At 43.7% G+C, this 19,309-nt stretch overlaps 1 protein-coding gene across 1 annotated transcript in view; it reads right to left on the bottom strand.

The window, feature by feature from the left end:
* Nucleotides 1-18,187, bottom strand: part of LOC119446425 (helicase domino-like) — a 116,548-nt gene extending 98,361 nt beyond the window's left edge. Inside the window, 4 exon segments of the mRNA XM_037710851.2 lie at nt 278-1,303; nt 2,023-2,215; nt 4,863-5,041; nt 17,974-18,187. Of these exon segments, the coding sequence (XP_037566779.1) occupies nt 278-1,303; nt 2,023-2,215; nt 4,863-5,006 (1,363 nt within the window). The 5' untranslated portion in view covers nt 5,007-5,041; nt 17,974-18,187.
* Nucleotides 18,188-19,309: the final 1,122 nt, after the last annotated feature.

Here is a 19,309-nt window from a genome sequence, read left to right as displayed (position 1 = left end):
CTTCTAATGGGAACAAAATAAGGGCCCTAATGTACATGCACACAAACATATCTGCTATTGCACATATGAGCCCTCGCAGACATGCACTGCAGAAGCAGGCGTTGAATACATTCTGGACCATCATACCTTTTCTTCATAGCGCTCCCACTACAAGCTCATACCCCCTTCATCGAAAGATGGGAAAAATTCCATTTTCCAACACAGAAAAAACAAACACACACACACACACACACACAAAAAGCTTATTGAACAGTACACTTTTATCACTGACACTCACCAGGAGATGCAGCAAGCTGGCTGGCAATGGCAGAAAGCGCAGTAGCCGTCGCCATCACAGCGTCCGCTGTTGACACTGTCGTCGTGGAAGTCGCCGAAGGCATTGCCATCAAGGATGAACTCGACAGCATGCCAGCGATAACAGTGGTGGTAACTACGGCAGCGGCGGCAGCCGCTGCGGCCGTCGTCGCAGCCGCAGCAGAGGAGGCCGTCGCTGCTAGTAACGCGCTGGGCGGCCGCGTATCTAACAACCGAGCAGGGTCCTCTTCGTCCTCACTGTCAAGCGCATGCGCACGCAGCAACGCCAGCAGCTGGGGTGTTGGCCGCCGCTTCCACGCAAAGTAGTCCATCATGTTGCCCCCATTCTGGAGAAAGAACAGCTCTGTCAGGTGTTCCACATAGCGTTCCTTGTTGCGCTGGAGCTCCCGCCATCGGTGCTCGTACACTCGCTGCCGCATGGCGGCCACTTCTTCGTTGGCTGGCGGCTGCTCCTCCAGCTTGATGCGCTTGGCCGCACGTGGCGACTCGACGCCCACCAGCTGGAGGAGGCCGCCAGGCCTAGTGGGTCCGGACACTGCCACACCACTCGTGGATGCCGTGGGGGATGACGCGGGGGGAGGGGGCGGAGGGGGCACAGGGAGCACGTTCGTAGTACTCTGTTTGGGGGGAACCACAAACTGGGGGGGCAACGCACTTGTCGCAGTCGGCGACCGCTGGGGAGTTCGAGGGGGAGAGGGGCTGGCCATGAGGCTACTGTACGAAAGTAGGCGCTGCTGTTCGTCCTGCGTCAAGGTGTCCATGACGATGGCCTGCTGTTGGGCAGGAGGCTGTGTGGTAGCCAGCAGTGCAGCTGGGCTGGTGGCAGCAAGCCGGCCGGATGAACTCAGCAGCCCAGACACCGTTGTCACTGCCCTGCTGGTCGCAGGGCCAGGTGGAGAGGAGTAGCCCTGCTGGCTCGCGGCCGCCAGGATGCGCGCCAGGTTCTGCGAGGGGCTGGCAGCAGCCACAGCTACACCAGGACTCGTCACTGCACAGGGGAGAAAAACAGGCAGTGGCACTAAACGCAAGCCAACAAAAAAAAAAATTTGGAAGATGCGAATGTGACAGCAAGAACCAGCTGTGTCCCATCACTAAAGTTTGGTTGAACAAACTCCGCTTGACGGCCGTGGAATAAAACTTTATGAAACCCAACCTCACTAACTTTACGAGTCCTTAAGACACTGACTGGCAGAGAGGCACAGCAAGTCACCACCTTTCGTGGTCCAACGAGGCTTTGACAGTATCAGTCAAGAGGGTTCATCACAAGCAGGGTAAAAACATTTGAAATTCAGATGTCCCCTGATCTTGAAAGTTACAAAGCAATATGCCACCCTCCTACACAAGCAGGCAGAGCTCAAAACATGTGCAGAGTACTCATAACTAGGCATCTTTAGTATAGTCTAAGCCAAGCGAGTGAACAAGGTGTCAGATCGATCTCACTGATATGGGGAAAAAAACCCAAGTAACAACATTTGGGGCTAGCCCTAAAGACGCAAACTAAACTGGAGTAGTGCGGACGCAAATTCTTGCAACACTCTTTTGTGCTTGTCATGTGCCCAGCGACTCCGTCCTCGTCTTAAGTACACAAGGTCTTATTGGTGTATGCAAGCCACTTGCTTTCCACTTATTAATCTCTCAACTGTACGAGGAGCTAATTCCGATGGCAAGAACAAGGGGAACATCTTTTTGAGGAAACGGGAGGCCTACCAGAGACCTGCGCCGGAATGGTGATGTTCTGGATATGGCCTCCTATGGACACTGTAGCCGGGGCCAAATAGTGTTGATAGGAGGAGGAGGAGGTGGGCGACCCGGTTAAGGACACATCCGAGCTGGTCACCACAGCCACCGTGGTGGCCACCTCGTGGGCCGAGGCCTCCGCAGATGAGACCATGCTGCGCACCTGCGTTGAGCCACAAGTGCCGTCACACAAACAACAAGCGCACCTTCAGAACACCCAGGAATAGTGTCACAACTGGGTGGCTACCATGTTTTCCCGACTATAGTCCACAGCGCATAAATAGTCCCGCAAACCCAAATTTGACCTTAAAATATCGATATCTTCCTTAGATAGTTTCGCGAAGACTAATTCTGGCTGAATTTTTTTTTCAACATGTCTGCAATCAGCGTATGCAAACTAAGCAAGAATAAACAAAAAGGAATTATTGCAATTATTGTCAAATGAAGCAGTCAAAAACCCTGGATCTCTTTATTAGCATAGAGGCCAGTTCTAAAAGGCAGAAGAACCACTCTTATTAGAGCTGTCAGAACAAAACAAGTCAAGCATGTCAGATTCAAGGAATGACTCATCGATGTTTCCATTATCTTCAGAATTCGCTATCTCTGCTTGCAGCATATTTAGCCCAGCTTTTGTGAAGCCATTGACAGGCGGTCAGTGCAGAGCCAATTTCTTAACATGATTTAGCACGGCAAAATGTTGCAGGCACAGTAAGAAGTACCCTGACCTTTTTTTTTCTTTTTTTTTAAGATGTACCTAACATCTTTTTAGAATTAAATCATGTGTAGCCCCACGCGACTAATTTATTCCAACTTCTAAACACACACAGCACACAGACTATATTCTGGAAAATATGCTACATGGGGTCTATGATCAACATGGCAAGAAACTATGACACAGTAAATCGGCACAAAGGCCGATTTACTGTGGGGGTGTGCTGAAATGCATAACCAATAGAACAAAGAAAATTGAGCTAGTCAAGTATGCATTAACTAAACTGAGCTAGTCAAGTATGCATTAACTATGAAGGACAGCGCAGGGAAACAAACACGATGAAAGGGCATGACAAGTCCATTTTATTTGCCTATGTGTAAGCTGCACGCCAAGAGTACGCTATTATCATTACAAAGCAGAAGAAACAAACAAGAACGAAAACCAAGTTATCTACTTTGGTGACAGATGACTCTCTACGGATCACCCACTTTGGCAATGAGAAAACCTGTGACGATGTCACAATTTTTCTTCTTTCTCTTTGCCTCCACACTGCAGCTTCATTTCTTTTGGTTTCTAGTGATAACTATTTATTTATCACTGTCTCGTTCGCCACAATGCTACATGGAAAAGCAATCGCTTTGCACAACTTGCAATAAAAAATTACCGTATAACCATCATCACTGGTAAGCCAATAGCTGTAAGTGTAATGCTTACTGAGTAGCACACAAACAGTATACATGCTTATGAAATGCTGGCATGTATTGCTTATACACATTCATGTGACCGCAGACTTTCGCACACACAGGTAACATCACCATGCTGAGTCAAATGTGTGGCTGCTTGCATGTCGGGCCACGACTCAAAAAGCTTAAACCTAACCCTTTCACAGGAACCGTATGAGACAAAAACAGTGCACTCTGATGGTGGAAGCTAACTCTCAATGCACCAAGTTCAAATGTCAACGAATTAGTTTGGCACACAGAACCGAGTCCCTCACCGCCAACTGATATGGCAGTATCTGAAGGCAGAATGTGCTGGCAGAAAATGGTAACGTACTTATCTGTTCCAGCTACACCTTTCTCAGTGAAAATATATGCTACCATGCTTTTATCAATCTAACAAACTTGCTCTACTTTTGTTTCACAAGGGCAGTGTCACGATATGGAGAGTGGGCCAACAGACCATGCTTATAATCCACAACTAAGCTCCATTTGTGGGCAATATAAGCTAGCTCCGTCATGGTAACAAAGTGAGCAATGCGGCCTTGTAAAACATCAGAACATTTCTAACAGATTGAATTCACCGAACAAGAAGCCAGCCAGCAGAGTGGCATTGAAAAAAAGAATTTAAGAAAGGGACAGCAAGAAAGATTTAAAAAGAAAGACAGATCACAGTAGTTCAGACACCACAAATTCTGAAAAGGCACTGTCAGAAGGATGTCCAACTCAAGAGACACAAGAGATTAAATTATTTAATTACTACAAGAAACTCTAAAGAGAGATGCCGATCAGCTTCAGTAAGGTATGAGACCAGGCTCGGTGTTCAGCTTGTATAAGAGCACGCTGCTTTTGTGCTGTTAGACAAGCTGATCAGCTTGCCTTATTCCTCCAAAACTTGCCATGTTCAACGCTACTTAGGACATACAATGAGACCAGAAATTAAACGCTCATGTCACATTATGCGCATTAACCCAAGGACACAGCTGGAGAGAGTGCACTTTTGGTAGAAAAACAACTGTATGATAGTTGCATGCTTCTGGATATTGGAAAGCACGCCATTATCACACCAACTGTGTACCAACCCCTGGGGTCACAGTTGGACACGACGACTTTAGGCCACCTGGTCAGCATCACGTAGCGATTCCTTTTAGTCAATTCTATTCCCTTATCATCTACCAATCATGACTGGCTGATCCCCATAATAATGTAGGCAGAGCGCCAATCAAGCCACTGACAATGTAAAGAAAGGAAACAGTTCGAACAGAATCGTTGCATAGTACCGGTCTGATTTCCACTTTAGATGCAACAGCGGTTAGTTGCAAAAACACATCAGTTCTGGTCGCATCTGCGTAATTTCCCCCGTCTCCTTTGGTGCTTACCTGAGGGGCCCTGGAGTGAGCGAGGAGGTCCCCCGAAGCCTGGGTGGCCTGCAGGAGACTGGCGACGGCGGGGGTAGTCGACTGTAAAGACTCATGGTCATTGCCCGGCTGCTCTCCATTGGACTCCCCGCCAACTTCGATCATGGCCCCGACCCCCAGGGAGGCGCCACCGAGTTACGCTGCACACAAAAGAAGCAAGCGGCGAACCAAGGTCAGAAAACTGAGGAAAGAAATAGAAAGGCTTCCACAATGGCCCAACAACACCGTCAAAAAGAATACTCAGCGGAAAGAGGCCCACAAAGAGAAAGAGCCACAAAACAAACAGGTAGCCTGTTGTGTTTAGCACCCTTCATGACAATCATGCGCTAACCTATCCAGTCCAGCAAGGCGTCTTTCCTTACAACATCATAGCACTATGGGAACCCTCTATCTAAAAAGAACATGCCCTAGCGAACAATAAGATAATGTATTAAGTTATTTCTGAAAAAATATACAGGGTGTTTCAGCGAACACTTCCAAAAATCCTTAAAGGTTGCCCCCTGTGGCAGATAACCCAATTCTAGTCAATGAGTTGGTCTACTCGAAGAGGCAGACATTACTTGCACAAAAAATTGACACGCATAATCGAATAATTAACAAAAATTCCCTAATTAAGCTTTTAACTAATTACCTGATGGCCCATATGGCAATTTACGAATTGTAGCCGTGGAGTTCGCAAGGCGGATCCACTTGGAATGAATTCTCGGGATGACACCAGCTTCGAGATATTAATTCCCGAACTTTGCGGAGAAATGCATTGGCATTCAAGTTAGTTTCTTATTAAAACGTCGCTTTATGCATTGAAGCACAAAATTAACTGGAACGTCAATGCATTTCTCCGCAAAGTTCGAAAATTAATATCTCGAAACTGGTGTCGTCCCCAGAATTCGTTTAAGTGGTCCTCCTTGCGAACTCCCCGGCTGCAATTTGTAAATTGCAATATGGGTCATCAGGTAATTAGGTAAAAACAATTAGAGAATTTCTGTTGATTAGTAGATTATGCATTTCAATTTTTTGTGCAAGTAATGTCCGCCTCTTCGAGTAGACCAACTCATTGACTAGAATTGGGCTATCTGCCCACAGGCAACCTTAAATAAATTTTGAAAGTGTTCGCTGAAACACCCTGTATATATACTACATACCTACATTTAAAAGGACAGTAGCTCTTTTTTTTTTTTTTACATCATGCGAGAAACACACTTCTGCCACCAAAAAAACCATGATGGACACCATTTCATTTTTTTAATGCTATTGCAGCTCTTTGCATTTGTATCAAAATTGCGCAATTGGCACAGGAGTCCCACTCCTTCATTAGGTGTTCCCTTTCATGTGCACAGTTTGTGACTCACTGGTTTCCTCGTGACACTATCTTGGAACAGACAAGTTTTGTAGACAATAGGTGGGCTATCGGTTTCAAATTGTGTGGCAGTGAGTGCTCCTGTCCTGAGGCTAGCAGTTTGGAGGTATGCAGTAGCAGCTTTGGCAGCAGGTTGGCATAATCGACAATGTTAACTGCATCATTATGCCCACCACTGCACATACGTAGCCTGCACATGCGCAGGGAACGATGCTAACCAGTGTGCCGCATTCACCAAAATGACCAGCTTGCGTGTACACCAACTAGCAAGAGCGACAAAGGCAGTGCAGCATTCCAAGAAACGATAATCAATAGCTCCGCACAATTAAGAATAACATCACTACATGAATGCAATTATGCTGCTTGTACAATCGTGCAGGAAGCTAAAAGCTTTCAGGCACTGTGTACACAATTGGATACGCCAAGATTGTGCATCAGCAGAAAAAAAGCACTGATGAACGAAATATTTAAAATGTGTAGCATACATCTTGAAACACTTCTGATTGGAATTATGCTGCAAGTTTGAATAACATGCGCAAAATGTTTTAGTAATACGAGCGGGAAGGTACACGGCTGGGTATTTTTGCTCGGTGCTAGTACGTTAGTTGTATGCAGCGGGTTCACTGCTTTGTTTTTCACCAGACGTAATTTTCAAGTGGCTGGATAGGTGCCTTTCAGGCCTGCTAGACATGAAGTAGTTATGTTCTCATATCTTATGTTCCTGTAGCGAGTTTTTGCATGGAGTCCACCATTCTGTAAACTTGACAAAACTCACTCAAGAAATGAAAATTCTTAATTCATTGTGCAGCTGTACACTTCTTACAATTCTAAAGATGTAAGGAATGCAGTGAAAGTAAGTTTTAAATAGACAGAATTATTTGGCACCTGAGGGGGTTAAAAAACAAGGCCATTGCTTTTGTGCGTTTTTCCAGTAACTATAACAGTAACTATAACAGTAACTAATTTTTCCAGTAACTATAACAAGATCAAAGCATCACAAAAAGTATGGCAGTGAACTTCTCTGGCAGCCCTCGCTTGTAACCTAATATCTTCCCATCCTGTACCCAGGTGAAGGAAATTGTATAAGGCCAATACCAAAATGTGTGCCCTCAGAAAGGCTGGTTAAAAGCACATAGGGAAACTAAAAACTGTGTAATGAACTCTTTGACAGATATCCATTGTGACAGTCAACTAAGTTGGCGCCATGGCAACCCATGCCGACTTTCAACACTCACTCGCCCTCAAACAGCACTTTGTTAATGCAGCAAGATCAAGGAGAGCCTCAAGGCGCTTTACACAGGTACACGTCTCCGAGAATTGTCATCACTGACAAGCATGTGTGTTATTGTTCACAGCTCACAGGTAGCTGTCCAAACTCAACTGTCTCAGTGGATAATTCCCTTGGAACAAGACTTATTGGCAGTGAACAGTAGAACACCAGTGCACCATGCTCAACATTAAAATACAGACAAGGGCCATCATTAACAGTCCTGAGGTCTGTACTGAACACTGCTGCTGATTTTAGAAAGGGAGGGCTTGAGCCCCCCCCCCAGTGGAAATTTTTCTGCCAGAAAAACAGAGGAAGGAGTTTCGCTCTAGTGGGACTCCTCCTCCATCCCCTCTGATTAGATAAGCCAACAAGGCACTACGGTTTTGCTATTGTCATGCAATCTTCAAACTATCAACTATCAGAAACTCGTATCTGACTGCTTTGTCTTGCAGTGAACTACATGCACCAACAACGGCTGCAAGCCACCTGAGCATAGGGCCAGTACAATGCAACGATTCCTTTCACCCGATTCTATGCCCTTTTTATCCACCACTCTCAACCGGCCAATCATACTGATAATGGAGGCAGAGCCTTGCCTCGGCCATTGACAAAATGTGGAAAAGAAAAGAATTGTAATAGAATTGCTACATTATCCCAGCCCAGATACCTCAAGATGCCAGCTCAACAAGCTCAATTATGGCAATTTTTGCTGCAAAATATATCAATGCTGCTTAAGTACTTGTACCATTCCATCAACGAGTAATTTTTCCACTGTACAATGCATAGACTCTTAATACTCCATTATTTCCTATACTTCCCTTACTTTACTGGTAGTAAGAAATATATCTGAGCACCTCTACAATAAATTAACCTGTATAACAAAGGAATAAATCTATCACAGTCCTATTGTGCGCTGTGTGGTGCACAACCTTTACAATTAAGTGACCTGTACAACGATTAACTTTGGAGGCCCCAAGCACTTCGTTTTAAAGGCATTCGACTGTGCACTTTAATTTTGCAACAGTGTCTTGGATAAGTTATAACCACTAGTTGTAAAAGGATGCTCACATCAATTTAATAGCTGTGAAAATATAAACCATATCTTGTTGCATGCAAAGCTGATGTTCATGCAGTCTGTGCGTGCTTTCCTTGCTATCAGTTTCTTATTCAAGCAGACACTTTTTTTTTTCTTTTGAGAATGCTTCCTACAAATGTTTACATATCCTTAAGTGAATTTACGAACAATGCTTACAAGGCTGACCTGTACAACTACACAATGCGGGTGCCATGAGCTTTCAGCCTGCACCTGCTTGCCTGCTGGTTTTTAGTTAACGCCAGCCAATATACTGGGTTGCCTCTGAAAATTGCCCATTCGACTTTCTTACTAAATTTTGAGCTTGCCAGCAGCACAGAGACTTTTACTGAACTCAAGACTTCATTTTGCCACAATAACCTCGATTACATACCTCGAATAACTTTGCCACAATAACCTCGAATACATTACATAACTGCAATGACCCTTCTAGTTAGTCAATCACAACTTTCTCACATTCCTCGCCATGCTGGTAAAATAAATGAAAGATTCTGGCCAGTGAGGGTGCCTAGAGACCCAACTATCACATAACCAAGGGATGGGAAGGACTATGTGGTAACAGGACAGAAATCTAATGAGGCCCGAGAACCTGCTTGTCCTCACAAGGCCACAAACTAAGCCAGTTGTTTCAGAGTTCATATGCTTGTGCTTAGATATCGTTCATGACAGTGGAGTGGACCACTGCTCTGCTCATATGTCCACATACGACACCGACTATAAAATTAATTTTTAAATGCCCATTATGCACTGCATAAGCCCCACATGCCCACTGTAGATTAAAAGACAGTTTGCTAAAGTGCCCTCTCATTTATTGAGTTGGCTTACTGTCAAACAGCACCCAGAATCTTTAGGTTCCAATTTGTTAAGTGCACCTTTCATCGGAATCTCCAAAGTATACAATTGAAACTGCAGGAACACTGAGAAACGTGGAGTGCAGCTTCGAATGCGACAGATTAGGGTATGATTGGGACCCTCAGTCAAATCAACTGCTTCCCAGCACTGAAGCTATCATTTTGACCCAGCATAATATCTGGCAAATCTGATGTATTTTAAACAAGGATGTATGAACACAGCAAAGGAGTAATTTGAGACTACTGCATTTTTTTTTTCTTATTAAAGCATGCAATCCAGTGATCACAGTTGGCGTGTGAATAGCAATTTTTATGAACAAATTAAATATCAATCTAACAGTGCTAGAATCGAATCGTACTGAACAGGATTCATAATATAAAATGATGACATTGTAGCAGTCACTTGTTAACGATTTGGTCATTACACTGCACATTAAGAAGCATGGTTTATGAGAAGCATAAATGGTGCATTTAGAACAAATAAGCCGTTTTCTTGCATACTAAGGACTTTTCACAGCACACACAGCCATGCATTATTAAATCAAGTATACGAGGTCATCATTTATAAGTTTAATGGAGTTTTTAAGTTTCACCCATGGCAGATAGCATAATTCTTGTCCTTGAGCTGGATTATTCGAAGAGACAGACATTACTAGCACAAGAAGTTGACACACATATTCAACTAATAAAAAAATCACTCATTAACTTAATTACTTTACGACACATATTGCAATTTACCACTTGTAGCCAGTGAGGCTGCAAGGCGTATCCACTTCAAATGAATTTCCAGGATGACACCAGTTTTTAGATATTTCCTAAAGTGTGAGACTAAATACACGGGCGTTCCTGTTACTTTTCTGCTTCAACGCATAAAAGGGTGCATTGTTGATGGTGATGTATGGGGTTTTATGGTGCAAGGGCCAGATATGGCCAAAGAGCGCCATACACATGGTAAAAGTAAGTGGAACAGTGCATTTTTACTGCGAGTTTGATAGCACATCTCCAAACTGGCGTCATTCTGGAAATTCATTTCAAGTGGATACACCTTGCAAGCTCATCGGCTACAATTCGTAAATTGCAATGTGTGCCACAAAGTAATCAATTCAGAAGATAATTAGTGAATGTTTGTTAATTAGTTAATGTTTCTTGATTACTCCTGCAAGTATTGTCCACCTCTGAATAATCCAGCTCAAGGACTAGAATTATGCTATCTGCAACAAGCAATTTTTTTAAATTCCGTAAAACATGATCACCCTGTATAACACTATTTTGGGCCAGTTAGCATCTAAGTATACCTTCAATACTCAATCATAAATGGGCGCCATTTGCAGTAATGGCAGAGCAAAAGAAAGTACTTTTGCTCTAGTAGATTCAAATGTTCACCATATCTCTAGTGTATAACGTATTTTACAGTGTTGAAACACAGTGCACTCATACTTAATTCGAAGAGAACACACAGGTGCAGAATCCATCAAAAGTACCAAACAATACCCACTGCCACATGCCATGCTGAGCGAAATTTGAGAGCGAATGATCGAAAAGTCTGACTTGCTCAGTGACGTAGCATCCTCTATGTAACTTCTAAAATTATATCTCCACTACAGCCGCCCAGATGAAGATTATCCCATGTTTAGTTCAGTTTTATGTTTGATTGTGCATAGTTGGTGCAAAATATTCGAAACCTACTTTAAAGAGGTCCAAAATTTGTAAATAGTGGCCTTTAATTTGAGGATCAAATTATATAAAACAAAATTCGATTATGTTTTGAATATTCCTGCGTAGTGTACTTACTCGATAAAACGTCTTCGAAGCGTTTCGTGAACCCATTATGCCCCAAAGCTTCGCAGTTAAATTTTCGCCACTCTAAGCAGAAAACAATGAGAACCGACACTTTGATGCATCTACCGCTCTTCACAAAACCTTTGATAACCTCATTATGCTGCAACCACAACAAAACGTTTTAATTATACGCATGCATCTGGTGGCAGGATTCAAAATACAAGGAGCTTCCAACAACTTGATTTTAGCAAGCTGATTCATCTTGTAAGTATATTCAAGCAGTGCCATGGAAAGAAGCCAAAAACATACACAAAACATTCACTATCTGCTAACTAAATTATATTTAATCATAAATGACTGGTGCTTTATCCAATGCAATTTTGTTGGTTGTCAGCGCTAGTCCTGTTCTGCATGTTTTTGATGACCCCATCCCATCACACTGCTTTAATATAATATACCTACAAGTAGCTTGTTTTATATCTTGACCATGCTCACCTTTACGCTACAGACCGGAACCTTAGTTCTCACAGAACGTTCTTATGCTAAAGAAACAAGCAATGCTTAACAAACAGCTGCATCGAAAAGATTTGAAAGTAAAGCTGAAGTCACAGCTGCATATTAAAAAAAAAAAAAAAGAAAGCTGCAATAACATGGGCACACGTCCTCCACGTGTATAAATGCCAGAACGCGCAGAGTGATCTACACATGTGTGGTGCTTCCTGCCTCCTACGTCTGCTGTTTTTCACTGACAACACACTTTTGACATCTGTCCGTAACACAATGGCCCGCAGGCACAACGGGTCTTGGAAGGTTAGTATTTCTTTGTCAACGTGACTGCTTAGCTTTTTCCTTTAAATCCATAGATGATTTCTCAGAGTTGCCCTTGTCTACTGAACAACTAAACGTGTACTACCAAAATGTGATGAAGTGCAACCAGGAAAAAAAATAGCATAACTGTCCCTGCAGAAGTAATCAATCCCGAATCTAATGCAAAATCATTGTGTAGCCATTTTCTAAGCATACCATCTGATGTTCCCAACTAACTTCTCTGGAGCCTGAATGTTGAGCAAAACACAAAACAAGTTTAAGTAGCTGTGAACTTATTAGCGTTATACTTTATACTGATTCTCCCGCGTTCAGCAAGTGATGCTCAAGATCAGTGCTAGAGCATCTTCTTAATGCCAAAGTGATGCTGAGAGCCGTTATACATTAATTTTCAACTTAATTTCAACGAATTGTGAAGGGACCTATTAAAGGCCTGGGCAGCAGCAATACAGTGGTACCCAAGAAAACGTATACCAGTGCAGTTTTCCCATAACAGTAAGTCATTTTCTTTAACAGATTGTGCAGTACTATTCAAGAGATTGACAAAGTATATTAAGATTCAGGGCTGCCACTTTAATCCAACAATAACCGTTGGCTTCATGTAGTTGCTTCAAGGAATAAAGTGTCACAAAAATTCCGGTGAACAGAGACATGAGGTCACCCACCAGGGGAATAAACTGCTAAACAAACCAATCCACAAATCCTGGCACCACAAACGATCTTACTTGCGAGTTAAAATTTAATCAGGTAATCAAAGGCCCCAACAACAATGATACATCACACACAATATTCTGATGCTAATGCCATGAGTCAGGGCCATTCTCTTATTGTAAAACCATAAGCACCAAGAAAGAACCCTGCAATAAATATTCCCTCTTACTCCATGACCCATTGCTGAATGGAATAAACGATGTGACCCAGCAGTCAATGAAATCTTTTGAAGCACAGTCACATCGACTTAATGGCGTATTTTGCATGCACCACAAAGCATTCCTGCTTCCACACATTACCTGTAGCTTTTATGAGTGTGTGTGGTGTGCACTAACATTCAATAATGTTTGCTGGCAGGCTAGTTGGTGATGCAATCTTTGTAGCAGTGTTACAGCAAATATACGTGCAAGAAAAAAAAAGGGGGGGGACAGTATAGAGTGCAGCCGTCTGTCCTGCCCCTTCTTGGCTTTTTCCTGCATGTATATGTGCTGCAACACTGCTACTAAGAACACTGCTATGTAGTGCATCAGGATTCACTGCTGCGTCAATTCCCATTCCCTTCAGTGTTAATTGTTCTGCTGGAACTGCTACCTATCACCCTGCTATGATCCATCATTAAGGCTGCAGTATTCATAAATCAATAAATTACGCTTTTTGTTAAGGAAACAAAAGGTTAGTAAAATGATACTCCACCTCCCCTCCCCCTCAACATAAGGGACATAGGGTGCCGACAGTATGAGAACTCCACAGTCAGTTGCTTCACATCACACCACGAAGGAACACAAGCACACAAAAAGCAACCTATCAGTGGTTAGCAAGCAGAGGAGGAAGTGAACGTGCAGACAGCATGCGGGATTTTCCAGGCAGGACAAAATACCCAACACTTGGCATTCCTCCACAAAAATGTACAAAAGCAAGACATCAAGACATAACCACATACTGCTAGCATAGCAGGTTGCAATTACAGAGGCTCCTAGTAGGATACAAGCCAGAATTTCTATTATGCTGACAAATCCTCACAGACCACAAATCATTTCCCAATTAAATAATTGTGCAATGATGATGGGTATGCAAGCTAAGTAGGCATGCTGTGCTTAGAATACCACTAAGCCCAAAGTAAGCTGACGTTCAGATAAGAACGAATTTGGGGGCAACCATTTCAATTAAGAAAATATTTCTGCTTGACACCCAACAAAAACAGGATTTATCCTCTTATGGTGCATCACATACTGCGTTTATGCAGTGTGCCATGAATTACTGCAAGGAATGGCGCAAATAAAACCTAGCCTGAGGAAGGACACGCTGCATGAACATTGCTTGTACTGCTAAGGCCTAGGCACCTTGTAAAAGTCTGACGCTTTCTTTAAGAACCCAACATAAAACCTTGCCTGTTGCTACTGCATTGCCTATCTTTCTTACAAGCATGGGCCCACCGAAATTATGCTTACTGTCTTCCTAAGCTAAAGCAATGTGAAAATAAATCCCCAGACCGCAAGTAGGTTCTGTGTCATACACTTGCAGCAGCATGCTTTTCATTGAACACAAATTTTTACATCCACCAAGTAAATATTAGGGTATCGAACTTTCAGCAAGCTTGCTCCAGCCTCTTCCGTGATGGATTTTTTTTCCATTCCATTTTCATTTGGTGAAAGTATTTTGGCAAGTTTCATATTCTACAGGCATGCTCAGTGAGGGTGAATGAACATATAATGCAGACTTCTAATTTCATCATCAAAGCGGAGGATCCTGCTGTCAGATCATCTTCAGTGAATGAAGATGAGACAGTTCATGCAACGAGCAACACTGAAGCCAGGGAAGCAGACGTATGCTAGCAGCATTTTGCTGGAACATCACTAGAAGTAACCATATATATATTTTTACTATAAGCACTATGATGTAAATGTAAGTTCCACTAACATTCAGTTAAATTACAATTACATATCAATATCACTTTCAAATGGTAGCTAGCTGGATAACCACATCAGGTAACTTACCCAATTAACACAGGTTACTTCAATGGAGCATACAAGCATGTTATAAATGTTTGCCTTCAATGTTAATTCCTAATTATTCCTACTTAGATCAGCAGGCCCCGTTCTATAAATCTTACAATCCCATTTTTTATAATTATTTTGCTCCAATGCAACAATGTGTTTCAGGTTGCTTTGTTATCAAACCAGAGTGTTATAACACCAGCAAATCCAGAATTAAAAAGATAACAGGAGTCTTTGAATGTAATTTTACAGCCACAATACAATTGACAAATTAATCATGTGCTATTCAATTTTGCAATTAAAAAGCTGTCTGATCTTTAAGTGCTGAAGACATGTGAATTTCAGTCAGCAGCTATTTTGTACTAAAACACAGAAGTTCCCGATGTTATGCACCTTGGTTCAGATCTATATAAGAATTCGCATCATAGGATCATATTATTCTACAGTATCATTCCTACTGTTTGGAGAGCCCAAACATTCACATTCTCATAGAATAAGCAAACCACACTAGCAAATGATGCTGTCTCACAATAACCAAAAGTGGATAACAAAATCTAAAGATCTTTTGAGTGCTACTATGCATAATATATCTATCCAATTCACTGTCCCACGATAAAGTACTGAAATGACACATTGAATCCCTGCATTCTTATTGTTGTAGATTCCAATAGAGGAATCTAATATGGCTGAGCAAACACATTGAATAATTGATGAACGCACTGAAGCAAAACAATGAGCTTCATAACTCGCTTATCTTGCAAACTGACATCTCCACTGAAGAAATCACGTTCCCTCATCGATTGTCTGATATCTTCTCTCTCCAGCGCGTACGACTTCCCAATTCCAGCATTAGAAGTGCACGACAGTTCAGTTGTTTCACTCTTGAAAATCACAAATTTGGTAATTTCTTATGGATAAATTTAATATCGACAAATAAAACCCTTAAGTTGAATGGCTAAAGGCAGTGCAGTAAACAAATTGCTTTCATAGCTCGGGAAATGTACTTCTGGAGTAAAAGCAAAACTTGTATGGAGAGCAGGGTAGGAAAGAGCATTTTTACAAATAAGCAACCAAGAAACAACTAAGTAGCCTTTGCAAATAGTGATGCATTTTTATAGTGGGCCCTGCTTTTTGTTCTTAGTCTGACACCCTCCCTCTGTCGTTTCTTCATATCGTTTCAGAGTCTTCGATACCATAAGTGTGAACGAACTAGCTTAGCAACAAGCAGTGATATGTGACAAGTGATCCACCTCACCCCCCAACACACGATAAATCTGTTTTCTTAGTACATTTCTTGAACGCATGCTGGGCAACACCAAGTCCAATGCCAGCATAAGGAATGCCTGGACAATCGACATTCATAAGTGTTGCTCCGCTCCCAGAAATCGCACCTGAACACTCAGTAAAGCATCGCTCCGTGAGAAAAAAAAAAAAGCGCGTTACATGCTTCCCAATCTAATTGGCCATGCCCGACAACGCAATGGTGGAAGCTTGCCAGCTTTCCAAGGGGGAAAAAGGCGGAATTCCGAGACAGCGCGAGACAAACTAGACGTGTGAAAGCGTCGAGACTCAAGATTTTGTTTTTTTTTTTTTCTCAAGCCCGAGCTTGCTCCACTGAATTTAGTCTCTCGAAGCAGCACCCTACTGAACACGGCTTCCCGCACTGCAACTGCGTAATCTCTCCACGGGTTACGCGCAACGAATGAATGAAGCAAACGGCGCCGGCAAATGCTCGACGTACTTCCGGCTACCCCATGCGCCCGAGCCGCTGTTGATCAAATCCCGCTCTCGGCTACGAACGAAGCCGCGCTTTGCTCTGTCGAAGAGTCGCTCACGATCGGTCACTCAGCCAAAATCAAGACAAAAAAGCGACACGGGGAACGAACCTGGCTCATGCGCAAGTGAACAGAAATATCCAGCGCCGAAGGTCGGTCGGTCTGCCGGCCGAAGTCCAGAGTGGGGGGGACCTGGCCACGTCGCGACCACGCCTAGGAGCGTGAACGCGTGCGATTACACGAGCAGCAGCCGCCGATTCCCGCCTCGCTCGGAAATCGCGTACGCCCAACTTCGGCTTCGTCGCTTCGTGGCTGCAGCCCGGCACGGACACTTTCCCAAGTCGGTCGAGCCAGCGTCTATCGGCGAGCATGACGTAAACAAGCACGAGGTACGGGGAAAGCTCGCAAGGCAATCGGCGAAGACACGGCAGCGCCCGGCGATTGCCGCTCAACTACGTCACGCGTTCCGTCGCCCCAAGTTCGCGGTTCCTTCCACGACACGACAGTGAAATTATTTCACAGGTACTATCAGCCGCAAGTAAATCAAGAAGAAAGAAATGCGCCTGCGCGCGGTCACGAGCCTGGCTCGCAAGGATCCCAGTGGCAAAGGCGAGCCCGAGAAAAACTGCGCGGCGACGAACGTCCTTTCACGTCGTCCGCTATCGCGCAGGTCGCGACAGCGGCGCACAAGGCTGGGCTTCGTTATGTGCCCGAGAAGCAAGCAAACAAGAAAACTATTCACAGAAAGCCCCTTGTGCGATGCGATCGCCGATAATCACGCTGAATTCGTCACCACGCGCTCTCCAGGAGCTAGCAGACCACCTCCCCGGCATCGACGCCGCGAGTGCTTGGCTACTTTTTCGAAGTTACGGCAATCGTGCTCCGAACATTGCCATCTAGACAACGCAGTGTTGCACAAGTGGGCTAAACGTTATTATACTGCATCCACACGCGATCAACGACTTTTAATGCACCGGAGAGTTGTGTGCAGTTGAAAAACTTTCTCGAGTACGCTTTCATTCATAGGCAACCACGACCAAGTGTGTCGATCGGGCACGCTCGTGAGCGGTCCCGATGTTGATAGCGAGAGTAATTCGGCTCACCTGTACTGAATTTGATGGACGACAACAGTCAGAACGGAGTGAATTGGCCGAAATGCGGCATTTAATCGCAAGTCGCCGGTACTCCGCAAACTCGAAAAAAGGCACTCCTACTCGAGAAATAAACAAATGCACACGATCCGAGCGTTAAAAAAATCAGCACTTTTATTTACGGCACGGTCTGGAATTTACAGCGTGCGAACGGTAGTTGCCTGTCACATGGCACGCCGCAACGCAATTCGAACAGGCAGCAGAACGAACAAAGACTGGGCGTCCGCCATATTGGACTCCGCCGAGGAAAAAGTCGGTTGTCTTACCTGATTGAGATCAGGTTTTACGACAAGAGCGTTCCCATCGGAAGCTGTAACTGTTCAATCCCACGAGATGAACATCCCATGAGACCTATGACACATCTTGGGATATTCCGCACGGGTTCGCCGTCATTATTTTTGTCACAAATCTTCGCACTACACAAAACTTATAAACATCCTCCTACTCCTCTGTCGTAAGCTCAAAATGGCCGCCCTGCGCCGCCGCACCGAGCATGCGCGGGGGGGAGAAGCGCGTGACGTTCGAAAAGAAACCAACGCTTTCCGGTTTCCCGGGACAACAGCTCAGCGTTGCCGGACGCCGCGCGGGAAATTCGTCGTTCCAAAAGACGAAGAGCCTTCTTGATACCTGTATGGTTTCCACAAAACGTATAGATTATTCTCGTCTTCCGTGTTCTTTATTGAATTTGTCATTTGAAGTCTGTGTCTTCCATTCGTAGAAATACTTTACCTAGTGTTGACAGTACATGAAAGCGTACTCTACAACTTTCGCAGTGCCCAGGCTTCAAAAGTGGTCCATTTGTCATTTTTGCAGTGTGAGAAAGCAAAGTTAATTTTATATGTATTGCACAAAATAGAAAAAGAACTAAGAATGGATTGTAGGAATGACCTTATGTGACGATGTGACTGAAGGCACGTCCAACGGGTACGGCGATACCTGCTGTGCTGGCGATACGATAACGAAACTGAAATTGCAACGAATCGCGCGCCATTTCATGCGCAAGTGGCAGAGGAAGGGCGTCTGCAAAACGTCCTTGCTGGTGCCGCGGGGACTTGTTGCTGTTTATTTCACGCAATGAAGAGTGATATGTGTTGGCGGTGTATATAAAAACGAAACCGTAAAGATGCTGAAACAGAGCGGGCTATGTTGTTTGCAAACAGTGCTTACGAAGCCATAACATCCGAGATTGCCGACGCATAGGGTAGTCTTGGAGGCCAGCATCAGCTTTGCTCCGCTTACACCACTCCGCTCTTCCATCAACAGAGTGGCAGACGGACAGACAGACAGACTTAGATAGATAGATAGATAGATAGATAGATAGATAGATAGATAGATAGATAGATAGATAGATAGATAGATAGATAGATAGATAGATAGATAGATAGATAGATAGATAGATAGATAGATAGATAGATAGATAGATAGATAGATAGATAGATAGATAGATAGATAGATAGATAGATAGATAGATAGATAGATAGATAGATAGATAGAAGAGGCCAACTTAGATTTTCCTATTTACATGAGAAACGCGGATCTCGTTACACAACCGCTCAACCGATGTGAATCAAATTTACATTTGAGAGATAAAGCTGAATTCTA

Source organism: Dermacentor silvarum, chromosome 3 (assembly GCF_013339745.2).
Source record: "Dermacentor silvarum isolate Dsil-2018 chromosome 3, BIME_Dsil_1.4, whole genome shotgun sequence".
Classification (NCBI taxonomy): Eukaryota; Metazoa; Arthropoda; class Arachnida; order Ixodida; family Ixodidae; genus Dermacentor; species Dermacentor silvarum.
The sequence above is the reverse complement of the archived record's forward strand: the minus strand, read 5'-3'. Positions and strand labels throughout refer to the sequence as shown.